The sequence below is a fragment of the Callospermophilus lateralis genome, chromosome 2, assembly GCF_048772815.1.
Source record: "Callospermophilus lateralis isolate mCalLat2 chromosome 2, mCalLat2.hap1, whole genome shotgun sequence".
Lineage (NCBI taxonomy): Eukaryota > Metazoa > Chordata > Mammalia > Rodentia > Sciuridae > Callospermophilus > Callospermophilus lateralis.
The window spans coordinates 21390495-21416410 of NC_135306.1; the positions used below are offsets into that span (position 1 = coordinate 21390495).

Genomic DNA, 25916 nt, shown 5'->3' on the forward strand with positions numbered 1-25916 from the left:
ATCAATTTAGTGAGACCATAAGCAATGTAGTGAGACCCTGTCTCAAAATAAAAATATAAAAAGTTCTGGGGCTGGGGCTGGGATTGTAGCTCAGTGGTAGAGCGCTTGCCTTGCAAGTATGAGGGTTTGATCCTCAGCACCACATGAAAATAAAAAAAAAATAAAAAAATAAAGGTAATATGTCCATCTACAATTAAAATATTAACAACAAAAAGACTGGAGATGTGACTTAGTGATTAAGCACCCCTAGTTCAATCCCCAGTTACCACCCCCACACAAAAAATGTTCATTTGGTAGAGATTTTTAAATATATTGACAGAATGGCATATGGAATATTTGTTTACAACTCCTTTGGGGCTATAGGTTATATAATTCCAGGTTACACTGATTCTTAATTTTTTTTCTCTCTCTTTAAAAGTTGATTTTCTTGGGTTGACTTGTTATACTTTTCTTTTCTGAAAGAATGAACTCTTGGTTTTAAAATTGTCTTTTCCTTTTCAAACTTGTTAATTTCTCTTACCTTGATTATTTTCATCTCCATGCTTCCCTTAAGTTGATTATATTGTTCTATTTCTAAATTCTTGAGTTGAATACATAATTCAATTTACCCCCATTCTTTCCTATTTGATGATAAAAGTCCTTAATATTTTTTTCTCCTTTCTGGATTTGAGCTTTTGCAGAATCCCTGAGGCATTGATTCATATTCTGTTTATCCTTACTTTCAAAGCTTGATGTAATTGTTATTCTGATTTTCCTTTTGGTTGAAGAATTATTTATGAGAATGTTAATATATATTCTCTTTACCCTTACTTTCAAAGCATTATATAATTGCTATTTTGATTTTTCCCCTTTGATTGAAGAATTAATTATAATTATGTCATACAAGTGGTAGTTTTTTCCCTTTTTAATTTTCACACTTCATTGTTAATTTCTAGTTTTATTACATTTTGATATGCTTTGGGAGATTGATTGACATTTTCTTGGGCCTCACTATTTGGCCAAGTTTTATCATTTCCGTAGTTGCTGGTTGATAAAGTGGAGGGTGGAGTAAGATCTAGTTTTAAGTCAACTTTATTAATAGAGTTATTCAGGACTTCTGTTTTTGTTTTTTTCTTACACAGCCATTTTTCTCAATTTCTCTTAGAGATTCTAATTGATTTGTTGCACACATATTGATGTTATGACATTTGTGTTTGTGACCTACCTTAATTATACTTTCACTAGTAGCAAATGGCTCGTGGATCACATTGATATAGGTGAACTCTAGGAGTTAGCACATGCTGGGAATCTTTCCAGAAAAGCTTTTGTTTTTTAGTCGATCAGTTAATTTGCATTATTGTTACTTGTGACCTGATTTCCTTTTCTTCTATCATCTTATTATTATTTTCTTTTTTTAATTATTATTTTCTTTTTTAAGGGTACTTTTTTATGTCTTTTGTTTTCTTTTTTGCTACACACATTTCTTTTTCAATGAGTCAGGTAGTACAAATTTTGCTTCTACTTTACAATTGACCACACTTTTAAGAAAACCCTAATTGGGTACATATTTCTGATTACTAATGTTAAGACTGAAAATATTATTAACTTCTCCCTGAAGGAGACAGGGAAGTCAGCCTCTCAGTTTGCTTTTATTCCTTCCCCTCTCCCTTTTGTTGTAATTATTTTTTTGGTTTATTATTGGCATTTTATTTTCAGCTTCTTAGTCTATATTTACTTATAGCAATACTTACAGCAGTTATCTAAGCTTAGGTATGTGGGGTTTTTTAATATTTATTTTTTAGTTGTAGTTGGACACAATATCTTCATTTATTTATTTTTATATGGTGAATGAACCCAGGGTCCTATCTGTGCTAGGAGAGCACTCTACCTCTGAGCTACAAACCCAGCCCCTAGGTATGTATTTTAATAGTTTCAGTGCTTACTGCCAATCTTTTAATGTCATTTTTTTTTTTGTATTTTCCCTCTATTTTTATATATCTATCTGAACGGTGATTTTTGTCTTTTCCTCACTGAGGGAATAGGATACTTTCAGAGCCCATAATTATCTGAGAATGTTTTTTTGTTGTTGTTGCCTTCACATGTGAATAAGGCCTGATTGAAGATAAAATTCTCCAGACATAAACCTTTGTTTTCAGAATTCTGAGAGCAGTTCACATTGGCTTTGGGAATTTAAAGCTTTGAAAAGGAAGCTTTTTATTTTTCCTGGTGCTAAGGATGAAACCCAGGGCCTTGTACATGCTAAGCATGAGCTCTGCTACTGAGCTACATCCCCAGTCTCTCTTGTTTTTTTAATCCTATGTAAGCAATCTGATTTTCAGTTTGGATATCATAATTAGCAGTACATTAGCAGTAAAATTCAAGACATTAATTGTTTATGCATGCACCTGGTAAGTGTTTATTGACTACTTATTTTGTGTCTGACATCGTTGTAGGCACTGGGAGTTCCATAGGGAAGAGACAGGAATCTCTTTCCTCATGAAATGTTAGTCTGTGGGGGACATAAAATGTTTATATTTTTTTTTTACTGAGTTTTCCTACTACCCTTAAGATTTTTTAATCTTTATTTTGGTTTATCCATATACTAGGAACATTTTCTTTCATTAAATTTCTGATTATTGTTTGTTTTTTTTAAGTTTTGTTTTCAGCTTTTCCAGTTAACTGTGGAATTTCTGTCTGTCCTGTTGGTTTCCCATTTCCTCCTTTGTAAGGTCTGTTGTTTTTCCTCTGCCTTCCGGGAATATGCAGCAAGCTTGTTTTCTCTATACATTTGTATACTCAGTGCATTTATAGATTGGCATTTCTCATCATTGCCATTTCTAATGCACTTTGAATTCTGTTGTTGCACTTTCACTTCCTCTTTTTTTTCTTGGTCTCATCTTGTTCCCCTTTTATTTCTGCCTCTTTCAACTAGTTTTTCCTCTGCCGTTATATTCTTTTTCTGTGTCATCCTTTTCTCTTGTTGAAATCCATTTTTTTTTTTTTTTTTTTTTTAGTACTGGAGTCTGAACCCAGGACCTTGATAATTCTTTTTTTTATTTTTATTTTTATTTTTTTTATTTTTTAGTTTTCGGTGGACACAACATCTTTGTATGTGGTGCTGAGGATTGAACCCGGGTCGCACGTATGCCAGGCGAGCGCGCTTTTATTTATTTTTTTGCTTGAGCCACATCCCCAGCCCCCATTTTTAAATGTTTTAATGGAAAGTTACAAAATGGTTGCTGCCTAATTTTATCATCACGTTCCTTATTTTTTTTTCCCCAGAAGTATGTTCACTCTTTACCCCCTAAACATGATTTCCCCTCCTTCCCTGTCCTCAGTAGAATCATTTCATAGAACCCCCCACCCTTTAAAAAAAATTTTTTTTTGCACGGGGAGTGGCTTGTAGATTACTTGTCTGGGGAAGATGAAAGTTCTGTCTAGGTCTGATATTTCCCTCATAATAAGATGGATGGCATTCCTTTTGATCTCACCTTTTCCTGGATAATATTAATGTGCTTATCTCGGATCTCCTGAAGAATTCACTGTTGGTTGGGTGAGCCAGCCTCCTTTGGGGAGCAGCAGCATGAAAGCCCACAGCCTGAGCTTTAATCTGAGCAACTTGCTATCTTAATTGGTAAACTGTTGGCCTTGGGCCAGCTCCGCATTGCCTGGCTTCATTATGGGGCTATAATCACTGAGGCAGGAAGAAGGCCCATCTCTTTTGTCAACCCAGGCTTTCTGTCAGTGGAACCTGCAGGTCCCCAGGGCTCTGCTTGGAATTTCTTCCTTGTTACTGATCTCCAGTGTGCTAAGAAATTATTACGAGCAATAATAATAGAAGTTTATGTATTTTTTTTTTTTTTTTGCCCTGACTGCCTACGACTGGCCTTTCTTCCCAACTTGAATGCAAATTTTGACCCATTTTTACTTATTCTCAGTCATTTCTGTTAGGAGTGGGTGTGGGAAGTGGAAGCCTTTCTTCATGCTTCCATCTTCCCCTGAATTCAGACTGTAGTGGCTGAATAATGTGAGCATCATCCTGAGTGGGAGCTCTGCAGACAGAACTGCTTACGTACTGTTTGTGCACAGACTTTATGTGGTATTTTTTTACGTACGAACATATATTTGTTTCATATATACATCTGGTATCCTTCAAAATCATATGCATACATGTGGCTATTTTTCTCTGATGTCCTTATGAAATCTTTAAAAAGAAAAGTTGGGAAGGTAAGGGGGCGCATTTATGATAGGTCTTCAAATTCTTTCTCATAACCAAATTTATACATTTTTCAGTAATAGTCAGGAATATTTTCTCTCAGCTGATTGCCTTTTGCTGAGTATGCTGGTGATATTGAAAATATTGTGGATAGTCCCTATTTTGACTAGGATAACTTATTGTTATCATTGATACCTCTTTAGGTGGCAGAGATTCCCCATGTGAAAAATACATATTAAAGGTAGCTATAAAATAGTTTCTGCCTGATAGACATTTCAGCTTTTTCTTGGGGGATGGTGATGAAGTTCTGGTGAGGCCCTGGGTTTGATCCCCAGAACCACAAAACAAAAATTAAAACAAACAAACAAACAAACAAAAAAACAAGTATATTTTTCTCATTGACAGAAAATATAGAGACTTGTGTACTAGGATATTTGCTTTTCCCTAAAAATTACCATGTTACTCCTGGACTCTCTGTGAGTTCTTTAGTTTGTTATAAGAAACCTGTATTTTTTTTTTTTTTTACTACATTAATAAAATAATACATTGCAGGAATGGATTCAACTGCCAGAGGGGTGAAATGACTTTTTCTGTACAATGGTTGAAACAAGTCTGCCTTCTGATTATTCTATGGCCTTTGGGGAACACAGCTGAGTAGCTCTTGATATACCGACTTCTCTGAGAACAAGTACTTCCTGTCAGGTTATCTACGCTGGTCATTTCCTAGGTTGAAAAGCACCTGCCCTGAGACTTTGAATCCAGGATCTTTGATTTTTATTCACCTTTTTCCTCATTCTCAGACTTTCTGGCTACTTACTTGTCTGCTTATCTTCGTGACATTTTACTCTGGAGTATCCAAGGGATCCGATTCACTTTCTAAAAAGGGCACAGCTTTATTAATTTACAGCGATATTTAAATATTTCATTTGATTCTCTCAACAGCCTATGATATAAGAAAGCAAGCTGGATTATCGGATTTCACCAATGAGAAACAGGTTCAGAAGGGTTCAGGGACTTGGCTTTTCATACAACTAGGAGGTTGTAGAGCCAGGACTTGAAGCTAAGCGTGCTGATGCCGGAGTGAATGGCCTTCCTGGTTTTATACGCCCTCCCAGCTCTCTGAAGGTGTTGGGAGTCTCACCTGTCCTTAGCCATGATATGTTTTGCTAAAATGATGCAACCTTTCCCTGTGTTCTCTCTTGTCTTTTAGAAGATGATCTCTTAGAAGATGATGGAATTTTCAATATTTCAGTATTTAATGAAACTTGTTTGAAATTGAACAGGCATTCTAGGAAAGTTGGATCAGAAAGAATGTACCAAGTAAGAAGATCTCTTATGCGATCTGTCAAAGAATGGTCTTAAAAATGTGGGTGATCTCCAAGTGATGATCCATAGCATTTAAAAACTACTATTGGAATAAAGTTTTAGACAGTTTGTGCTTTTTCTTTTTAGAGATGGATATGAGATGGATGTGAGGAACTGAATTGAAAGAAAGACACTGTATTTAGTGACTTATTATTTCCCTGCCTGAATATTTCACACTCATATTTTATTTTATTGCATAAAAATTACAGGTTATTTTACTGTCAAATTCATCTTTGGACAAGGATATTTAAGGAACTCGTTGCATGATTATTGGACTTCATTTAACTTGATTTTTTTTAACAACATAAGTCAAATTATAAGTTGATTCAGACAGGAATTAAGCTTTACTTTTCTATCATTTTTAGTGACTAGCAAATCATCTGGCAGAGAGTAGTAAGTATTAAGTTAAAGTTAAGTATTTATTCTATAATGATTACTCCAAGAATATCATCTATTAGGACCTGGAAGTTCCAATTCAAACAAATATGTAAATAAACAGGCAACTACATCATGATATAATGAGGACTTTGATAAAAAAATAAAAGAATGAAATGGGAGATCTGTATGTGTGTGTGAGTGTGTGTGTGTATGCACACGTGTGTCTCTAGGAAAAATTTTTTAGCAAGAAGCAAAGACTATGCTGAGTCATAAAAAATGAACAGGAATTAGACAGTTACAAGAACTGGGGTGAGGGTGAAGAGGGTGCTGTGGTGTAGTATATTGGGTAATAGAGAAAGCAAAGGGCAGTAAGAAGAAATGAGACAAAAGTCTAAGCAGCGGCCCCATGTGAGAAGCCCTGTGTGCTGTGCTTCTGTATTTGAATTTTATTTTGATGTCTATGCAAAGAATTTTAAAATGGCAAGTGAAACATTCAAATTTCCACATTAGAAAGAACCCTGAACCTAGAAACATATTCCAGCACCCAAATAACTTAATATATGATGAAGGTGATTTTTTTTTCTTTTCAAATCAGTTGAGAAAGCAAAGTTTATTGAATGAATGGACTGGGACCATTAACCAACTATTTGGTTAAGAAAATAAATGACTTTTATCAAAGTGACTGAAGAGTAAAAATTTTTTTAAAAATATTTTGTTTTAGTTGTAGTTGGACACAGTACCTTTATTTCTATGTGGTGCTGAGGAATGAACCCAGTGCCCCACATGTGCTAGTTGAGCGCTCTATCGCTGAGCCACAACCCCAGCCCTTGAAAAGTAAAATTTTTTCAAGATTGTTTTTAATGTGTTAGACAAAGATTAATTTATATAATATGTGAAACAGTCTCAAGTCTAAAGGAAAAAAGTAAACATTCAAAAGCAATTTGCACAAGACAATACACTTATTGTCAAAACACACATGAGCACATGTTATATGTCACCAATAATGGTCCAGAAGGGTTCTGTGAGATCTTGGCGGAGCAGCTCTGAGGATAACCTAGTCTAGGGGTTGGCCATGGGTATGGGTGACTGGAGTGGAGGAAGTTCATAGCATCAAGTTCAAGGAACTCTGAGGCCACATTTTGATGGCTTATCTATGAGGACACTTAAGTTATTTAGGAGAATTCAAGGAGTTGGGGGAGAGAGGAATCCTTATGAACCAAGGGTCAAGGTCTTAGATGACCTGGAAGACTGATGGTTAAGAGAGTGATTGACAGGGGTGGGGAGGGGGTGAAGGGTAGGATAGCCAGGAATACTGGCATCAATGCCAACACTAAACCCATGGTCTCCACCAGATAAAATGCACTGGTTGATCCGGGGCCAATCATCTGACTTCTGGGATCTTCCCCTGTAACTCTCTGTATCTGTTGCTTGAGTGGCGGTGGGTCGAGTGTGATTGATTAGCAGTATGTGTGCTGACTCTGTGGATGAAAAGCTTTTCACTAGAGCTCTAATGGGAAGGAGCAGCTGAAGTCCCATTGTACAGTTACTGCAAAATCTGAGGTAGTCCTGAAAAAGTTTAAGTACTGTGGACTGTGAAGCTTATCTATGGATTCCTTACAGTGAAAAGAAAGCAAAAGACTTTTGCCCAATAGCTCCAGTGCAGTCCTTTTCACTTGAGTGGGCATCAAGGGATTTTATTATTCTGCAGTGTATTTATTCATCCAATTTAGTCGTAGTCTTATACCTGGTTGAGAGGGAAATTCAATGGGTAAGGTAAGATGACTCTATGAAGTCCATTCCCAGTTTAGCTCACTGTAGTATTAAAAATAATTCTCAATACGTAAAGATAAATGAAACTTTCTTGTTTTGTCTCATTTTACTTATAGTCTAGACATCTGCAAGCCAACAGAAAATTTAATGCAGCGCTTTCTTTTAATCTCATGGCAGTTTAAAGTTCTGGGTCAAAGACTGTATCTGGATAACTTTTATCACGCAACATCTTTTAACCTCACAACGAAGGAACGAGTTCTGGAAGTGTGTTTGGATTTGTACCCGGCAACCCAGTATACAGTGAATATCACCCTCCTGAGCTCTCCTGAGCAGCACTCAGTACAGATAATGATAACAACTGCACCAACAGGTAGGTGGAGATGACTTCCTGTTTTTGTACCTCAGGACAAGGTAAATATGTAAATTGAACTGTACAGTGTTGGGGAGCTTGGAGGTGGGGGTCAGGAGACTTGTGTTCTAGTTCTAACAAACTACCAGCTTTGGCTGGGGTTCAGGATGCCTGAACCCTTAGCCCCTTCCCCACAGGGTTCTGGCTTATAGAGGGAACAGACTACTTTATCCAGGGATCCCTGGTAATCCTAGATTGAGAATTCTGTAAAGCCTTTTATGACTCACCCCAACTTTAAGATGATCCTAACCTCAGGGATGTGTAACTAGAACCAACCTCCAGGAGATAAAGATGTGAGCTTACTGTGCCTGGCACCCGCAGAACCAAGAAGCTCCCTGATTGGGCCATAAGTGAGCACATTTACTCAACATATAGAGAGCGGGAAGGTCAGGCACCTTGGAAACTTCCTTTGTGGCCTTTTGAGGAAGTTGCATGGAGGCCGACTGTGTTAACTGCACAGCTCCCCCTAGTGGGAAGGGACAAAGAATCTCTACCATTTCTCCTGTTCTTGAATCTTGGGGTATAACAAACAAATTTCCAGGTAGCCACAAGAGCCTGTCCCTTTGAAGGAAAACAGCAGTATAGTGCAGGGCCAGCTCTGATCCTGAATCCTTCTCTCATATTTGCTACAGCTCTGGAAGGCTCTCGGGTAGACAGTTTGGTCTTTGCACTCAGAAGACTCTGAAGACTCATGAGACACGAATGTTCTCCATGGGGGTCTCATACGTTAGTAAGCAGAGTTGTCTGACTAGCTTATTAAGATACTGGTTCCCAAGATCCATTACAGAGGTTCTGATTCAGCAGGTCTGGGGTGGGCACCCCCAATTTTTGTTTCTAGCAGCTTCCAGACTTTGCTGAGACTGCTAGCCTACATTTTGAGCAACATTGAACTAACCACATAGATCTTAGCTACTTCTGGGCAATTTAAAGGCCTTCATGGGCAGGAACGTGATGAAAAGAAAGGCAGGGGAAAAGTGGTAGTTAAAATAATTCTACCTGCTCTTGTATAAGAAGCCTGCATGTTATAACTGTGTTGCCTGATTGGTGAAGTTTTCCTGATAATCAGATATGCACCTCATCAGTTCCTGCATTCCAGCTGCAGAGACCGAGAGCCCCCAATTCTTCCCAGGGTGTTCCGCTGTCCCGCGGCATCTCTTGTCTTTACATTCCACATCCCGGTCAGTATATCCACATTTTTACAGGGAGAAACTGAGTCTTAACCCTCCTTTCACCTGAGATTACACAGGGTGAGATGAGAAGTAAAGCATCCACTTTATTGATCTGCGGGAGTTCCCAGGAACTGCCCTAATACAGATTTCAGGTAAAAGCTACATTGGAGAAGGAGGGGGTTTAAGTACATGGGCAATTGAATCCCACCCAGCCTTAGGCTGAACAACAGAAAGAGGGACAGTAGACAGACCCCTGTTACTTCCTGGAGACTGGAGATAACGTGCAGTGCCCCTTGTACTTGGGCAAAGGCAAGTTCCAGAGAGCAAGAGTCTGTGTCTTGTTTGGGCATATGGACTCTACCCACTGATAGCCTCCTATCACTCAGCTTACATATTTACTGTTCCTTCCTTGAGGATTAATGAGTAGGGAATTTTCCTTTCTTTTATGGAAATGAGAAGACAGACTAAGTAAGTGACCTTGAGCACGCTGGAGCAAGGTAATTGACCTCTGTGATGTGGAGGTTGGACAGGAAGGATCCATTTTAGTCCCAGGAGTCTACGTTAGGAAAGCAATTCAAATTATTTTTAGGTTCCTTCAATTCATTTCTTTTAACATCCAGACTTCTTGATTGATCTGTTAACCATATTTATTTCATTTATCAACTGTTGTATTCTTATTGTTACATACTATTTATTCATGTGCTAAAACATCAATCTTTTATTATTTATATGTCAAACATTTCTCCTGTTTTACAGTTTCTTCTAATTTTGATAAACGATGCTTTTGATATAAATCATTTAGATTTCTTTCTTTTTTTAAATATTTATTCTTAAGTTTTAGATGGACACAATATCCTTATTTTACATTTATGTGGTGCTGAGGATCGAACCCAGTGCCTCATGTATGCTAGAAAAGCACTCCACCACTGAGCCACAACCCCAGCCCCAATCATTTAGATTTCTATGTAATCAAATCTACTAATCTTTTCCTTTGTAATTTATTACATTAATATTAAATGTGTAATTTTTAAAAATAAAAATAATTAAATCCCATCTACTTATAAGAAAAACTTTAAGTGACTCGTATGAGTATATAACATAAAAGATAATAGGTTATAAGTCTAATAAAGAAAAAAGGGTAAAAAATGGCAGGAACATAAAAGAAGTAAGAACAAGGTTAAGAATAATTTATCCTTATAACCCATTTGCTTGTTCATTGGTGGTTCACAGATTTGGATGTAAGCTTTCTACCAGTCTGGTCAGAAAGGGAGCTGCTACCTTGTCTATAATGTTATAACATGGCAGTGTTTCTCATAAGTACATAGATTTTTCCTAACACGAGGATCAGATAGGCGTTTCTGATTTCAGGGGGTCTCATAAATAGGATGATGTATGAACAGCATTTTGTGAGGGGTTTATAAGTCTGATTTCTATGTTGCCTGCCCACATGGCTCATTATATTATGGGAAAGCACAGTTCAGCGTGGGTGTTCAAGGAAAGATGCGCTGGGAATGCCTGCCCCCTACAGATCCGGCTTGACCGGGAACCAGGTCCAGGGCTTTTAGACTACTGGAGGGTATGATTGGAAGCCATTTCTTTCAAGCAGTGTTCCCTAAATATTGCTTCTCTTCATTGAAATTTGAAGTTGAGTCATTCTGTTCCCTCTCACAATCCCCAGGGAGCATTATTCTGTGTGGCACAAGAATAGCAAGAACTTGAGCTTGAGTAGAAGGCTACCCGCTTGTGTTGGAAGGTTGAGCCCAGGGCGTTATCTTTCAGTGAATGGATGATTGAGCCCCCCAAATTCGTCTCCGTATAATAATGTAGTCACATAATTTTAGCTTGAAAAATTTCATAGTGGTTCTAACCAGATACCAAATTTGTCTAAAGAAGAGTTTTTTAAAAATAACAAACTCCCAGTCTCTGACAGTGTTCTATCTTCTTGTTCTTTCTAAGATAAACTGCTCCCAAAATGTACATTGAGGATAACCAAAATGATAACTGCTACTTATAGAGCAGAAATAAAAATAGTAACTTTGCTTTCAGAATAGTGGATTTATAGCCATTCTTTCTGATAATATTTAGATTGCAAAGCCAACTCTCTATTTAGACTATTTCTAATTAGGGATTTTAGAACCTTATCATTTATATATAAAACCATGTTTGTTTTTTAGCTCCTTTTAGCAAAGGTTTGCATGCAATTAGATATTTCTAAAATAATTTTCATAAATTAAAAAAAAAATGAAAAGAGAGAACAGAATACTTTTCCAAGGGAATAAAGCCCTAGAAATCCCACACTCTTTTCATTTTTCTTGATTGACATATATTTGTACAAATTTATGAACTACAATTTGATGTTTTGATTCATGTAATAATTGAGTAATGATTGATCCACCTAGGGTAAATAATATATCTATCACCTTAAAATTTTATTATATCTTTAGGGTGAGTACATTTAGAATTCTCTTTTCTAGCTATTTTGAGGTATTTAATGCATTTTAATTATATTCACCCTGCTGTGCTGGAGAACACCAGAACTTAGTTCTTCTAACTATAATAAAATATGGATTATTTCATGAATTTTCGTGTCATTCTTATATAGCAACTGTGCTAATATTCTCTATTATTCCAACTGTAGCATATGTGCTGCCAAAGTAAGCACAATCATAATTTTTTTTTTTTGAGGGGGGAATACCAGGGATTTAATCCAGGAGTGCTTTTCTATGATCTACATCCCCAGCCCTTTTTATTTTTATTTTCAGTCAGGGTCTCATTAAGTCCTAGGGTCTCGCTAAGATACAGAGGCTGTCTTTGAACTTGCTACCTTCCTGCCTCAGTCTCGCAAATTGCTGGGATCACAGGTGTCTGCCACCACTTCTGGCATAATCATAAGTCTTTTTTTTTTTTTTTTTCAGTGCTGGGTTTTGAACCCAGAGCCTTATGTATACCAGGCAAACCACAATCATAACTCTTAAAGTGGATTTATGATGCAGGGTTTCTAACAAATGTGCAGTTTAAGATCAATGTTGACCTGAAAAATCTTTCCCGGTGACTGATTTCTGTACTCATTATCCAGGTTCAAACAATAGATAATAAAGGCCATCAATAATTCACATTGTTTTTGATATTTTTCCATAAAATAAAAGATGGTATACCAGTAATCTGTGATGAAAGAGTCACATCTGCAGTCTACTTGTTTCTCTTAGGACCCATTAGCTTGAGAAAAATTGTACCTGCAATTGGTCAAGACAGAAATTGGCATTTTTAAAATATTATCTTTACTCACAAAGATGAATTAGTTATTTAGAATTGGAGTCCTCCACTAAATGGTCCTAACTGCTGTGAAAGCAACAAGTTCATCTCATTCTTCTCAGGATCTCCATATTCTAATCATCTGTATAAACACGAGGCTCCAAGACTGAACATGCATCTCAGTGTTTTTTCCCTCACAAACTCACGCTGAAACTTAATTCCCAACTTAAGTCCCATCTTAATGGTGTTTGGTGGTGGGACCTTTGGGAATAATTAGGAATACAAGAGATCATAAGGGTGGGGAGTCCATGATTAGATTAGTGGCTTTATAAGAAGAGGAAGACAGACCCCAGTTAGCATGCTTGCTGTATCTCACTTTGTGATGCCATTGTTCTCCATACCATGACCAGCAGGAAGGCCCGCACCAGATGCTCAGCAGATGCAGTGCCACGCTTCAGAACCCCGAGTCGAGTAAACCCTCTTTTTCTTAGGAATTATCCAGCTTATGGTAGTCAGCTATAGCAACAGAAAACAGACGAATTCAATAGCTATTAATGCAATGCAGAGGAACCGTAACTATAAGATATTCTTTTAAAATTTCACTTGTAACTTTTAAATTTTATTGTAATTTCAAAAAAATTTCCCCTTTCACTTGCATGAACTCTATCTCTCTTGTTCTTGTTCTCTCTCCCTTAAATATATCCCATTTGGTTGTGGTGCATTGTTCCTTATGTGGTGTTGAAAATTCTCTTCAGTAATATTTTTTAAAAAGTATTTTTTTTATTTGTCAATGGACCTTTATTTTATTTATTTATATGCAGTGCTGAGAATTGAACCCAGTGCCTCACACACGCTAGGCAAGTGCTCTACTGCTGAGCCACAACCCCAGGTCCTCTTTAGTAGTGTGTGTGTGTATGTGTATGTGTGTGTGTATATATATTTGTATTAATATTCATAAATAATGTTAGTCTAAAATTTTCTCTTTTTTTGGTGCTGTCTTTATCAGATTTAAAGATCAATATTTTCCTTGCTTCTTAATAATAATTTGAAAGGCTTTCTTTATTGGTTATGCCCTGGAACATTTCATGTTTCATTTGGTCTATCCAAATTAATGAATGATTTGGTAGAATTCATCAAATTTTATGCAGTAATCTGGGCATGGGGCACCTTTTATGGAAACTGGTCTTTTTTTTTTAATTTTTTTTTTTTTGTAGTTGTAGATGGACAGAATGCCTTTATTTTATTTGTTCCTTTTTATGTGGTGCTAAGGATCAAACCCAGTACCTCACACATTCAAGGCAAGTGCTCTGCCACTGAGCTACAGCCCCAGTCCTGTTTAAACTTTTCGAATGGGGTCCATTTTGGTAAATTGGATTTTCCTAAGAATTACCTGTTTCATCTAAATTTTAAAACTTATTTGCATAGTGGCCTACAAAGTAGTTCTGTTTAACTGTTTGGATTTTCTTCTTTCTTGAAGATTATCCTTCCCTGTATTTTTATTTTCTTTCTTTTTTTTCTGGATTAAATTAGCTAGTGGTTTGTCTATTTTGTTAATACAGTTGTCCCTTAGTATCCATAGGGGATTTGTTCCAGCACCTCACTGATACCAAAATCTGAAGATGCTGAAGTCTTTTATGGAAAATGTGTAGATTTGCATATAACCTACACACAGCCTCCTGTATATTTTAAGTCTTCTCTAGCTTAACAATATAATACCTAACACAATGCAAGTTCTGTGAAAATAGTTTTATACTATATTATTTAGGGAACAAAGACAAGAACAAAAATCTGAATATGTTCAGTACTGACCTAATTTTTCCCCCAAAATAGTTTTGATCCCAGGTTGGTTGAATCCATGGATTTGGAGTCCATGGATACAAAGGCCTGACTGTCCAAGAGTTAGGTTAGTTAATTGGATCTCCTCTTTTTTTCTCTCTGCTCTTTCAACATAAGGAATTAGCAAACTACGGCCTGCAGGCCAAATCAGGTCTTTCGCCTGTTTCCATAAAAGCAGTTTTATTGGAACAAAGGCACAGTTGAGTAGTTGTGACAGACTGGTCTGGCCTTGAAAGCCAAATATATTTAATTATCTGGTCTACTATAGGAAAAAAAAATCTTGATTCTTGTTTTATGTCATTAATTTCTACTTTCATAATTATTATATTCTTTTTTTTTTTCTTTTTAAAGTACCAGGGATTGAAGCGGAGGGGGGGGGAGGGGGGTTAACCACTGAGCCACATACCCTGCCCCCACCCCCGGGGGGGGGGGGCACCTTTTTTATATTTTATATAGAGAAAGGGTCTCTCTGAATTGCTTAGGGCCTCACTAAGTTGCTGAAGCTGGCTTTGAACTCACCATCCTCCTGTCTCAGCCTCTTGAGCCACTGGGATTACAGGTGTATGTCATTTTATCTGGCTATAATTGTTATATTCTTTCTTAAACTTCTGTTTTTGTTTGCTTTATAAAGGTGGTTGCAGTATATCTTCATTGTGAATTGTGGCTTTTAGCATTAAAATGGGTCCTTTGTTTTATTTAATGATTTCAGGTTAAATTGTGCTTTGTCTTGTATCAAGATTGCAACTCAGTTGCAGGATTGCAACTTTCTTATGGTTTCTGTTTGTCTTGATAAATTGTTGCCATTGCTTTCATCCTTAGCCTTTCTGAATCTCTTCAATCTCATCCCTCTTATCTATAGCTTAATGTTGGATCTTCCATTGTAAGACAAATTGAAAATCTTTTAAACCTTTAAATTAGTAAATTAAACCCATTTATAGTTACTACTGATAGACTGATATGTTTGGTCTCAATTCTGTCCTATTACTTTATATTATAATTACTGTGTGTATTATGTTACAGTTCTTGTATTTCTTTTTTTCTGTGGCTTCTTTGTTGTTTTGTCTTTGTGCCATTTTAAAATGCCCTGTCTGTTCTTTTAAATAAACTTTGGGACACTGAAATAGGCCAGGAGAGATTATTGGATAAAAAGTATTATACTATTTATTTACCTCCCAGCCTACAAAAAAAAAAAAAAAAAAAAAAAAGACAAAAAAAATGAACAAAACAGAACAAAACACCTATCTCTTGTTATTTCATTTAACTTTTTGAAAAATTAATTAATTTATTCTAATTAGATATATATGACAGGATGCATTTTGATTCATTGTATACAACATTTCATTTCTCCGATTGTACACGGTGTAGCATCACACCCTATGTGCGGTCATACATATACCTAGAGTAATGATGTCCACCTCATTCCAGCATCTTTCCTGTCCCCACACCCCCTTTAACTTTTTAAGCATCTGGCTTGCCAGTTTTTTTTTTTTTTTTTTTTTGGCGTGTGTGTGTGTGTGTGTGTGTGTGTGTGTGTGGCCAGGGAAGGTTGGGGAGTGGTACTAGAGATTGAGCTTGGGGCTTGAGCCACACCCTCAGCCCCTTAATTTTTTTTTTTTTCTTTTTAATATAGGGTCTCACTAAATTGTCCAGGCTGGCCTCAAACTGTGCTTCTCTTGCCTCAGCCTCCTCAAGTTGATGGGATTATAGGCATGTGACACCCAGCTGATTTGCCAGTTTTTTTTTTAATATTTCTTTTTAGTTGTAGATGGACCCAATATCTTTCTTTCTTTCTTTCTTTCTTTCTTTCTTTCTTTCTTTCTTTCTTTCTTTCTTTCTTTCTTTCTTTCTTTATTTAATGTGTGCGAGGCAAGTGCTCTACCACTGAACTACAATCCCAGCTCATGATTTGCTGGTTTTAATGGCATATTTAACTCTCATTTGTTGTTCTTATGACATTCATTTAGTTTATTTTACTTCCATTTTCTGCTGTCCCTTCTCTGTTTTCCAGTTGCATCAATATCAGAACATATACCGTTTATATATTATTCCTCCACCCTGCCCTATCTTTATTTTAGTCTAAGAGTCATAGTTCATTGTATCAAATGTTTACCATCATTCCTTTTACTGAAATTCCTCAGTTATTTCTTGGATGAAGATCATCTAGAAACTTCTTAAGAGTATTGCCTGAGTTCTCTCATGTTTAGAACAGTTCTCTGTTGCCTTAATGTTGCTGAAAGCTCAGTTCTCGTACCCAGGGCCAATCCAATGATGAGGACACGGTTTTGAGAGAAAAGAAAAAGAAGATTTATTGTTTTGCTAGCAAAGAAGAAACACAGGGTACTCCTGTCCCAAAGGCTGTGATTCTGCCCATCAGCAAGAATGGGGTGGTGGTGGGGGGGGTGTTTAAACAGGTGATTCAGAGAAAATGAGATTAGGGAGGAGAGATCAGGTAAAATCAGGAAAAGGTTAGAGAAAAGAAGACCAGGGAGGAGAAGATCAGGAAGAGGAAGGTTGGGAAAAAGAAAAAAAAAAAAAAGAAGTAAAGTTTCAAAGCCACAAGGGATATAGTCAAAGCATCAAGTGAACCTAGGCTTTAGGCTTGAAAGATAGTGTAGCTGGATGTAAAAATCCTAGTTCCCATGTACTTGGTTTGAGTTTTTTTTTTTTTTTTTTTTTTTAATGTTCAGATTTTCCTTTTTGCTTTTTATGTAGCTTTTGAGAAATAAGATGAAGGTTAATTTTTTTTTTTTTGTCTTTGGGTGTTTGTTTATTTATTTCTTTGAGTGGAGCTCCTGAGGATTTTTAACCTAGTTTTACTTAGAAAGGTTTTAGGGATGATTATTCTGGATCTGCTTTCTTAGGTATCTGGTGTCCCCTTTTATAATTTACTTTTCGGTGTTATTTTTGTAAAGTTATCTTGAATTATATTTTAAATATTAATTCTGTTTCAATGTTTCTTATTCTTCAGAGACTTTAATTATACATATGTTGGATCTTTGTGTATAGTTCATTTCAATCACTTCATTTTTTTTTTATTTGTTTTTTTAGTTGTTTTAATCTCATGTCTATTCTTTTGGTTGTTTTTCTGTATTTATTCAATGTCTTTTATTCAGCTTCCTTGTAATATTTTTGTTGTAAGGCATCAAGAAATTTAGTTTTTATTTCTGACCTGGATTCTCTTTTCCTTTCATTTCTTTCCCAAATTCAGTCATTTCTGTTCCATTTCCTCCTGCTTTTTGACCATTTCTATTCTTAGTTTTTAATTTTCTGACTAAAGGTGTTTCTTTCATACCCTCAGATGCTTATTGGTAGATGTTTATTTTGTTATAGGTTTTCCTCCCTAGTTCTGTGGGTTTTAAAAAGTGTAGAGCTTTTCACAAGCTGAAAGGTTTTGAGTCTGATTTGGGGTCTATAAAGGAAGACTGCTTTTGTCTATTGCCTCTGGGCAGAATTGGTGGTTTAGGTGGCTAACAGGATTTCTGGGTTAAGACTGCCCTCTTCTGTCATCGAGGAGAGTACAGCTTCTTTAAAGGGTTTGTTGGTTTTGGGTAAGGTTGGGGGTGCACTGTGTATTCATCTAGCTTTGGGTTCTCTTTTTACCTTCTAGGGTCTTGCAGTGACCTTTGCTTCTTTTCCCCATCGACACTTGGTCTCCAGGGACACCCAGTCCTTTCTTCTTAGCCCCTTTTTCTACAAAAGCAATGGCTTTCTCAAAATGCTACCTGATGACCATTGACTTTTTCCCCTTTCTCTGTAGTCAGAGTAGAGGGTAGGTGTCCTCTTCTAGATTAAATGCATTTTAAGGGCAAAATTGTCGTACCTTTATTTCATTGGGTTAATACAATATCCGTTTCTTAGTTTTCCTCTTTTTAATTTTTTTTTTTTGTAATTGTAGATGGACAGTATGTCTTTATTTTATTTGTTTATTTTTATGTGGTGCTGAGGATTGAACCCAGTGCCTCACGCATGAGGGGCCAGTGATCTACTCCTGAGCTGCAACCCCAGCCTTGAGCTTTCCTCTTACTACTCATTGTTTGCATTTAAACGGTGAGGAATGCTGTGACGGCCACTGTCCTAGACACTGGGAACACAGAGATTAGTTCAATGGGGACGATAGACAAGGGTCAGAAATACAATGCATAGGCCAGGTGTGGTGGTGCATACCCATAGTCCCAAGTGATGACTTGGTAGGTTGAGGCAGGAGGATCCCAATTTGAGGCCAGCCTCAGCAAATTGGCAAGGCCCTGAGTAACTTAGTGAGACCCTGTCTCAAAAAAAGAAAAAAAAAAAATTTTAAGGAACAGGGATGTAGCTCAGTGGTAAAGTACCCCTGGGTTCAGTTCAGTACCAAAATATTAATGATAATAACAATAATATAATGCATAAAGTGGTATTTGCAGGGTACTTTAGGGGCAGAGAGGAAGTAATGACTGAATTGGTTCAGAGTTACTCTCCCACATAATGAAGCAGAAACAAAGTTCCAAATAATTTGATTAAGTAGGAGCCCAATTTTCTCTGAGACTTTCTTGCAGGTTTGTTTTTTTCAACTTTAGGGTTAGCCCAGTGGGTGGGGGAGGTAGAGAAAGAGTGGCCACTGCAAGTGAGGCAGTGAAGGATGGGAGACAAGGATCCGAAAGCAGGAGGAAAAGACTCAGAATCCTGGGTCCACGATGCCTGTGGTTCAAACTGTAAAGCCCCTTGAATGGAGGAAGGTGACCTGGAGTGAGAATGTCATTCCCCAATCAAGAAGCAGCGGGAGGTCTCTGAGGAAGCCCCACAGACCCACCACTACTGTCATGTTACGTGTTAAATAGAGTCATTATACGTGAACCATTCTTCATCTTGCTTTTTTAAAAAATTTCTTAATTTTTGGCTTTACAATATTCTAAGGACATACTTTCATACCAATTCATGTAATGTCGTGTCGTTCTTTTTGAGGGAAGCATAGTATTCCATTGTATGAAGGTACACTAATTTATTAACTTCACTGTGGAAGGATATTTGCTTTTTTTTTCCCCTTAAAGTTTTTGTTATTATAGACAATGAAGCTGTTAATATAGATGAATATATTATGTTTTGTTGATTCTCAGGCGCTCATCTTTTCACATTTTGATAGAAAATCTTACAATTGTTGTAGACTCAGGTGTCTTTCATGAATATAATTGTCATTGCCCATGTATGCACCGTACTGGTCATAGCTACCTAATGTGTCATCATATCTATTTAATTATGGAGTTTTGTGGTTCTGTTTATGACTTGGGTTCAATTGCCCATTACAACTTTTTTGTTGTTTGGTAGGAGGGATTAAACCCAGGGGCACTTAACCACTGAGCCACATCCCCGGACCTCTTTATATTTCATTTAGAGGCAGGGTCTTGTTAAGTTGCTTAGGGCCTCATGAAGCTATGAGGCTGGCTTTGAACTTGCAATCTTCCTGCCTCAGCCTCCCAAGCTGCTGGGTTTACAGGTGTGCGCCACTGCGCCTGGTACAACTTTTTTTCAGAAAAGATTATACTGTGATTTGATATTGAAACAAAAAGTTATCATGTCTGTAGAAAACAATAGCAAGGTGTAAGATCAAGTGTCAGCACCAGAATAGCTACGGTGGCTTTTGGAAGAAGATCTGGGAATCCGAACCTGGGGCCTCTGTCTTGCTAGGCAGATGCTCCACCATTGAGCTACTTCCAAAGCCTAGTAGGGTACCTTTTAAAGAAACACTGCCTCATCAAGACTGTGAAAGGCACACAGGATGCTGTGTGGAAAAATATAGACACTAGTAACTCAATTAAAAAGTGATTGATTGGGGCGCAGTGGTGCACTCCTGTAATCCCAGAGGCTTGGGGGGGGGGCTGAGGCAGGAGAATTGTGAGTTCAAAGCCAGCCTCAGCAACTTATTGAGGCCCTAAGCAACTCAGTGAGACCCTATCTCTAAATAAAATATTAAAAAAGTCTGGGGAGGTGATTCAATTGTTAAGTGCCCCTGGGTTCAATTCCTGGTACTAAGGGAAAAAAAAGTGTTTGAGAAGTGTTAGATACAGAATATGAAGACATTTTCAGAATGTCTCAATCAACTTTTATCACATTTTTGTTTTAGGATACGTGATAAAAATTTAGTGTCCACATGGGTCTAAAAAACTCTTTCAACCAATATAAAATAATTCTATGAGATAAAAAATAATTGTGTGACATAGTCTCTGTGGCAGAATTTTTTTTCTTAATAATTCATAAGATATTGGTGTTATCTTATAAGATTTAATGAAATATGCTGTACCTTTGCATCCTTGGGGAGTGTATTTCTATAAAATTAAGCCTTGGGAATGAAACTGCCAAGAGAAGGATTCTCATAAATTCCTTTCGGCAAAGATTACATCAGCCTACACACACCCCAATGGTGTATAAAGGCCAGTTTCCCTTTACCAACCATTACAAACACCGGATATGGTTATTTTTAGTGTTTGAGAGTCTAATAAGAGAAAAACACATTTCATTTTGTTTTAATATATAAATCTTTGACTATTTAAAGGCTTATCTGTTATGGTTCTCCTATGAATCACTTATTCTACTTCATGCCCATTTTTTTTTTTAGATTTTGTCACTTCGTCATAGATACTCTAGCTATCAGGACAATTGACTTTTCAATATGTTAATTCCCCCGCCTCGTCCCATGGTTTGTGATTTGTCTTTCAAAATTGGTTATATATATATATTATATATATGTATATATATAAGATTTCTTTTTGCTGTAGAGAAAATTTAAGACTTCATTTAGTGAAATTTTAAAACATAGATTTTTTTCTTATTAATTTTTCCTTCCCAAGATTATTGAACTTTTCTTCCTGCCCTTTTGTAGTGGATTCTTAAACTTAAAAGTTGGATCCAGGCCAATGTTAGTAGGCCTCAAGTCCTTTTCTTAATTGACTTCTGTTATCAAAGTAATTATTTCATTAGAGATAAATAGGAAAATTTTTTTTTTTAATTTCAAAATAAATGTCTGAGTTGACTTTCATAATTTCACAAGGGATATTCATTTTATATAAGTCTTTAAAGTCTTTTATTGTTTGAGGTTTTTTTTCTTTCCCCAGTACATTTGCTAGGAATAACATGTTCAAATGTTTTTAATCTACTTGTGCAACACTATTTAGTTTCTTACAAAAATTGTTCATACATAATGATCATCACATTTTCTGAATTAAGGCGTGTTTAGGTGCAAGAGGAGCTCAGCTTTTACCGTACAGAAGGTTGAGAAAACATCGTAGATGTAAATGCAGACAAGACATTATAGTGGAGATGTAGTAATCATCATGGGCGATGGAAAAGGAGTCCAATTCATAGTCTGAAAACTTTAAATGTATTCTTAGGGGTCAGATTTTAATGAATATTTTACCCACAATAACTGCCTATTTTGATATAATAAAGTATATAAATATATATAAAACTTTCTTTAACTAAACTGTAACTACGGGAATTATTTTCTTTATATAGTTGCACACACACACACAAACTTATATATTTAAAATATATTTTTCTTTTGCCACCTATGCCTAACTTTTTGTTTGGTTTTTAAATTAAATATAAATTGATCAAACTTATCTTCCTTAATCATGAGAACTGAAAGCAGGAATACAGTGGTTGTGAGGAGAAGCCTCTAGGAAAATTAGACTAAGTAAAAGTATGAGCATGTTCTCCTCTTATACAGAAGTTTGCAAAAGGTTCCCAGGAGAAGAGGATGTTTGTTTTTGTTTTGTCATTTTTCTTGTCATTGGGTTTGATTTTGGTCCCCTGCCTTTCCTTTTATGAATAAGAAAACAGGCAAAAACCCTATTTATGTGTGTTTTCCCCTCAGACACCTTTCATCCTATGTAGCTGCTCTGCACTAGAGTTGCCCAGATCATCATGGTGAGCAATTTTAAGACATTTTAGTGAAAGGTAGAAATTACTTCAGAAGTCAATTTCTCTGGTCCTTTTTCTTATTAATATCATTTGGTTTCCCATTGTTCTTTGGAGTCGTTTATTAAAATATGCGGTTTCTGACACCCTCCTCATTAAAATTTCTTAAATGAGTACTGGTTTATAAAGAATTAGCCACACTATCCATTCCATATATGAGAAAGAGGAGAACAGCTAATAAAACTTTATTGTAAAATCTGCAAAAAAATTAAAAAAAAAAGTTTAATCCAGCTGGAATCATTTTAGCTATGTTCCAACTTATTTCCCACTGAGTGTCATTCTTATCTTATAGATTCCCACAAAGAGATAGATCTATTTCTGGACTCTACTCCATTGATCTATTATTTCCTTTGCTTGTACAATACAATGTTTAATCACTCTAACATTCCCCATGGTGGGTGGTATCACTGGGGGTGGGGGGCAGAATCACCCACAAAGAGGCAAAAATTGGTTCCTAAGGGATAAAGGAAATTTGTTTTGTGTGCATGAAGTCTAGGTTAATGTGCAGTGCCTAGGGGACATACAGCATGTCAGTGGTCTTACAGTTTTACAGGGGATGAGAAGAGCAATCAGGAAAGAACAGAACAAAACAAAACATTCTCAGAAGGTCCCCTGTAGGGGCCAAAACAAAAGAGAATTGAGCAACACTGCGCAGGTTTAATAGTAGGTACCGGCGTCTGGTCACCTTCCCTCTCAATAGTTTTCTTTCTAGTTTTTTCCTCTTGGTTTTTTTCATTAATCGTCTCAGAGAAACTTAGCAGTCTTGTTTTGCTGTTTGTTGAGTGTGTCACACTGGTTTCTGCTTTAGGGACTTTGCCCTGCGGTTCTCTCTCCCTGACCTCTCCTCTTCCTCCTCCTCCTCCTCTTCCTCCTCCTGGAGGGAGGGAGGCAGGCCGTGGTGACTCACTCACTCCTATCTGTCACCTCCACAGAGGGCCTTCCCCAGCCATCCTGTGTCGCCTGCTCCCTGCATTTCTTCACAGCCTTTACCAGTGCACAAAATTCCACATATGATATTAATACATGTATAAAACTTTCGACTTAGTTTTTGCTTCCTTTGCTAGAATGAATCCCATCAAGGCAGGGACTTTCTTTTCTCATCACTTAAGATATTCAGCCCCTAGAGCACGTCTGGCACACAGTAAGAACTTCTAAAGTATTCACTGAATGAATGAATCCCCAGAAGGCCCACTGTCATTGCCTGTGGAAATATTTTACATTTGATGAATTGATAGAGAATCGATATTTTTTTTTTCGTTTTTGAGTCTTTCCATTCAAGGACATGGCATTTCTCTCTGTATTGTTTTCTTTTATGTCCTTTAGAAACATTAAAAAAAAAAAAGTAAAACCTTCATGTTTGTTTTTGACATCGCTAGTTCGATTTATTTCTAGATAGTTGAAGTTTATGGCGTCTTTCTTGAATGGAGATCTTTTAATTCTTCTGTTGTATTTTGTTATGTATATTAGTTTCCTGTTGCTGGTTAGACAAATTAGTGCAAATTTAGTGGATTAAAACCACACATATTGACTGTCGTATAGTTTTGGAGGTCAGAGGTCTGAAGTCAGTCTCTGGATACTGGGATGGTGTTCACAGGCCTGTGTTCCTTTAGGGGCTCCAGGGGAGAAGCCTTCTCCTTAGTGCTTCCGGTTTCCAGAGCCCACCTACATTCCTTGACTGTAGCCCTGACTTCCATCTTTAAATCTCAGCAGGTGAACCTTTTCTTTGTCCTTATAGTGTCCTTCTTTAACCCTAACCTTCCTGTGAGGATCCCTGTAATTACCTTGAACCTATCTGGCTAATCCAAGGTAACCTCCTTATCTTAATCATCTCTACCAATCCTTCTGCCACATAAAGGTACAAATTTATAGGTTCCAGGGACTGGGGATTCATCATTCAGACTTCCATACTTGTTTTTGTAGGTATGTAGAAAATGATTTGGTTTTGTATATTTCTTCGAGCTGGGTGTACTTGCCAAAATCCTATTATTTTGTATTTGTTTTTCAATTATTTTCAAACGATTCCATGTTTGGTTTCCAGTTGATTCTCTTAGACTTACTGGCAGTGACATCATTTGTCCCTTTCTTTTTGGTATTTGTGGCTCAGTTTTCTTGCTACTTTTTCTACATTGCCTGGAATCTCCTGACTAATGCTAGATAACAGCTGAGACCAGGCATCCTTGAATTGTTCTTTCTCATTTTCTTTTTTTTTTTTCTTTCTTTTCTTTTTTCTTTTTTCTTAAATGGAGTAAGGCTAAACAAGAGAAAGTCCTGTCCTTTAAGATCCAGGTTTATACTTTGGCAATTAAACCTTATATCAAATGTGCATACTAGGGATGATTTCTTTATCACATATTCTAACTTACATTATTCTTAACTGTATAAGAAATTGCTTCATTATTTTACCACTGAGTATGGAAATTTCTAATAAACATTATTAAATTAGAGAGTTTCTATCAAATCAAATCCAAGTTAATTGAGATTTTAAATCAGGAATGTATTAACCCTTATGATTATAAAAGTAACCATATGGTTTCTTTTAGCCTATTAATAGCTTTTCCAATAATGTTCCCTTTGTATTCTGGGAATAAGTCTTCCTTGGTCATGGAACATTATTCTTTGAAAGGACTGCTGACTTCCCTTTGCTCATATTTTGTTTTGGATTTTTGTATCTATATTGACAAGTGAGTCTGGCATAGTGAGTTCAGTGTCTGGCTGTGCTATTCTGTACCTCTAGGGCATTGTGAATGATCTAGTCATATTGAATGAATTGGGAAACTTTCCACTTCTTGTATTATCTGAAACTGTTTAAATAATATTGATAATAATAGTATTAATAATATTAAACATTATGTGTTTGAATGTTTCCAAAACACGGGGGCCCATGGACCACCACTCATTTCTACAACCATCTTTTATACCCAGCAGTGGTTTCATTGTCCTGGATCATCTATACTTCTTCACCTGCTCTGCTCTGGAACACTTGAAATATAGTTGTGACCTGTGCAATAGGTTTTCTCTGTGCAGAACTGCTCAATGCACAGACAGGGAGTCACATCTACCAACTTAGCTTCATTAATAGAAACCTGTCAGGCCAGAGAGTTATATAATATAGCCTTGCCTCCCATGGGACTTACTTTTATGTGGTTTGGATATTGTCTTTATTAAGCATTAATCATCTCAGTGTTCCTATGAAACTTCCTAGCAGGTCTGCTATATTATTTCTAGTTTAGGGGCAGAGATCATTGTTAATGGAAGTAACCTCTGATATCAGTTTGGAATAGATAGTCTTTATTTAAAAAAACTTGAGGAAGTCAATAAATGTAATTCATCACATCTATAGACTTAAAGATAAGAACCACATGAACATCTCAAAAGACGCAGAAAAAGCATTTGACAAAATATAACACCCCTTCATGTTCAAAACACTAGAAAAATTAGGGATAACAGGAACATATCTCAAAATTGTAAAAGCTATTTATACTAAGCTCCAGGTCAGCATCATTCTAAATGGAGAAAAATTGAAAGCATAAGTATAACTCAAATTAGCACTATTTGCCGATGATATGATTCTATACCTAGAAGACCCCAAAAATTC

The 25916-nt window shown here is 36.6% G+C and overlaps 1 protein-coding gene and 2 non-coding genes across 3 annotated transcripts in view; 2 read left to right on the forward strand and 1 right to left on the reverse strand.

Moving 5' to 3' along the window:
• Nucleotides 1-25916, forward strand: part of Susd1 (sushi domain containing 1) — a 129544-nt gene that overhangs the window by 70646 nt on the left and 32982 nt on the right. The window contains exons 10-11 of the mRNA XM_076840989.2: nt 5406-5515; nt 7886-8078. Of these exons, the coding sequence (XP_076697104.2) occupies nt 5406-5515; nt 7886-8078 (303 nt within the window). The remainder of the gene's footprint in view (nt 1-5405; nt 5516-7885; nt 8079-25916) is intronic.
• LOC143393201 (U6 spliceosomal RNA) lies at nt 11844-11948 on the reverse strand. Its single transcript, XR_013090509.1, has one exon. It is a non-coding gene; the product is annotated as a U6 spliceosomal RNA (small nuclear RNA).
• LOC143393253 (small nucleolar RNA SNORA36 family) lies at nt 15447-15559 on the forward strand. The gene has a single exon (XR_013090552.1). It is a non-coding gene; the product is annotated as a small nucleolar RNA SNORA36 family (small nucleolar RNA).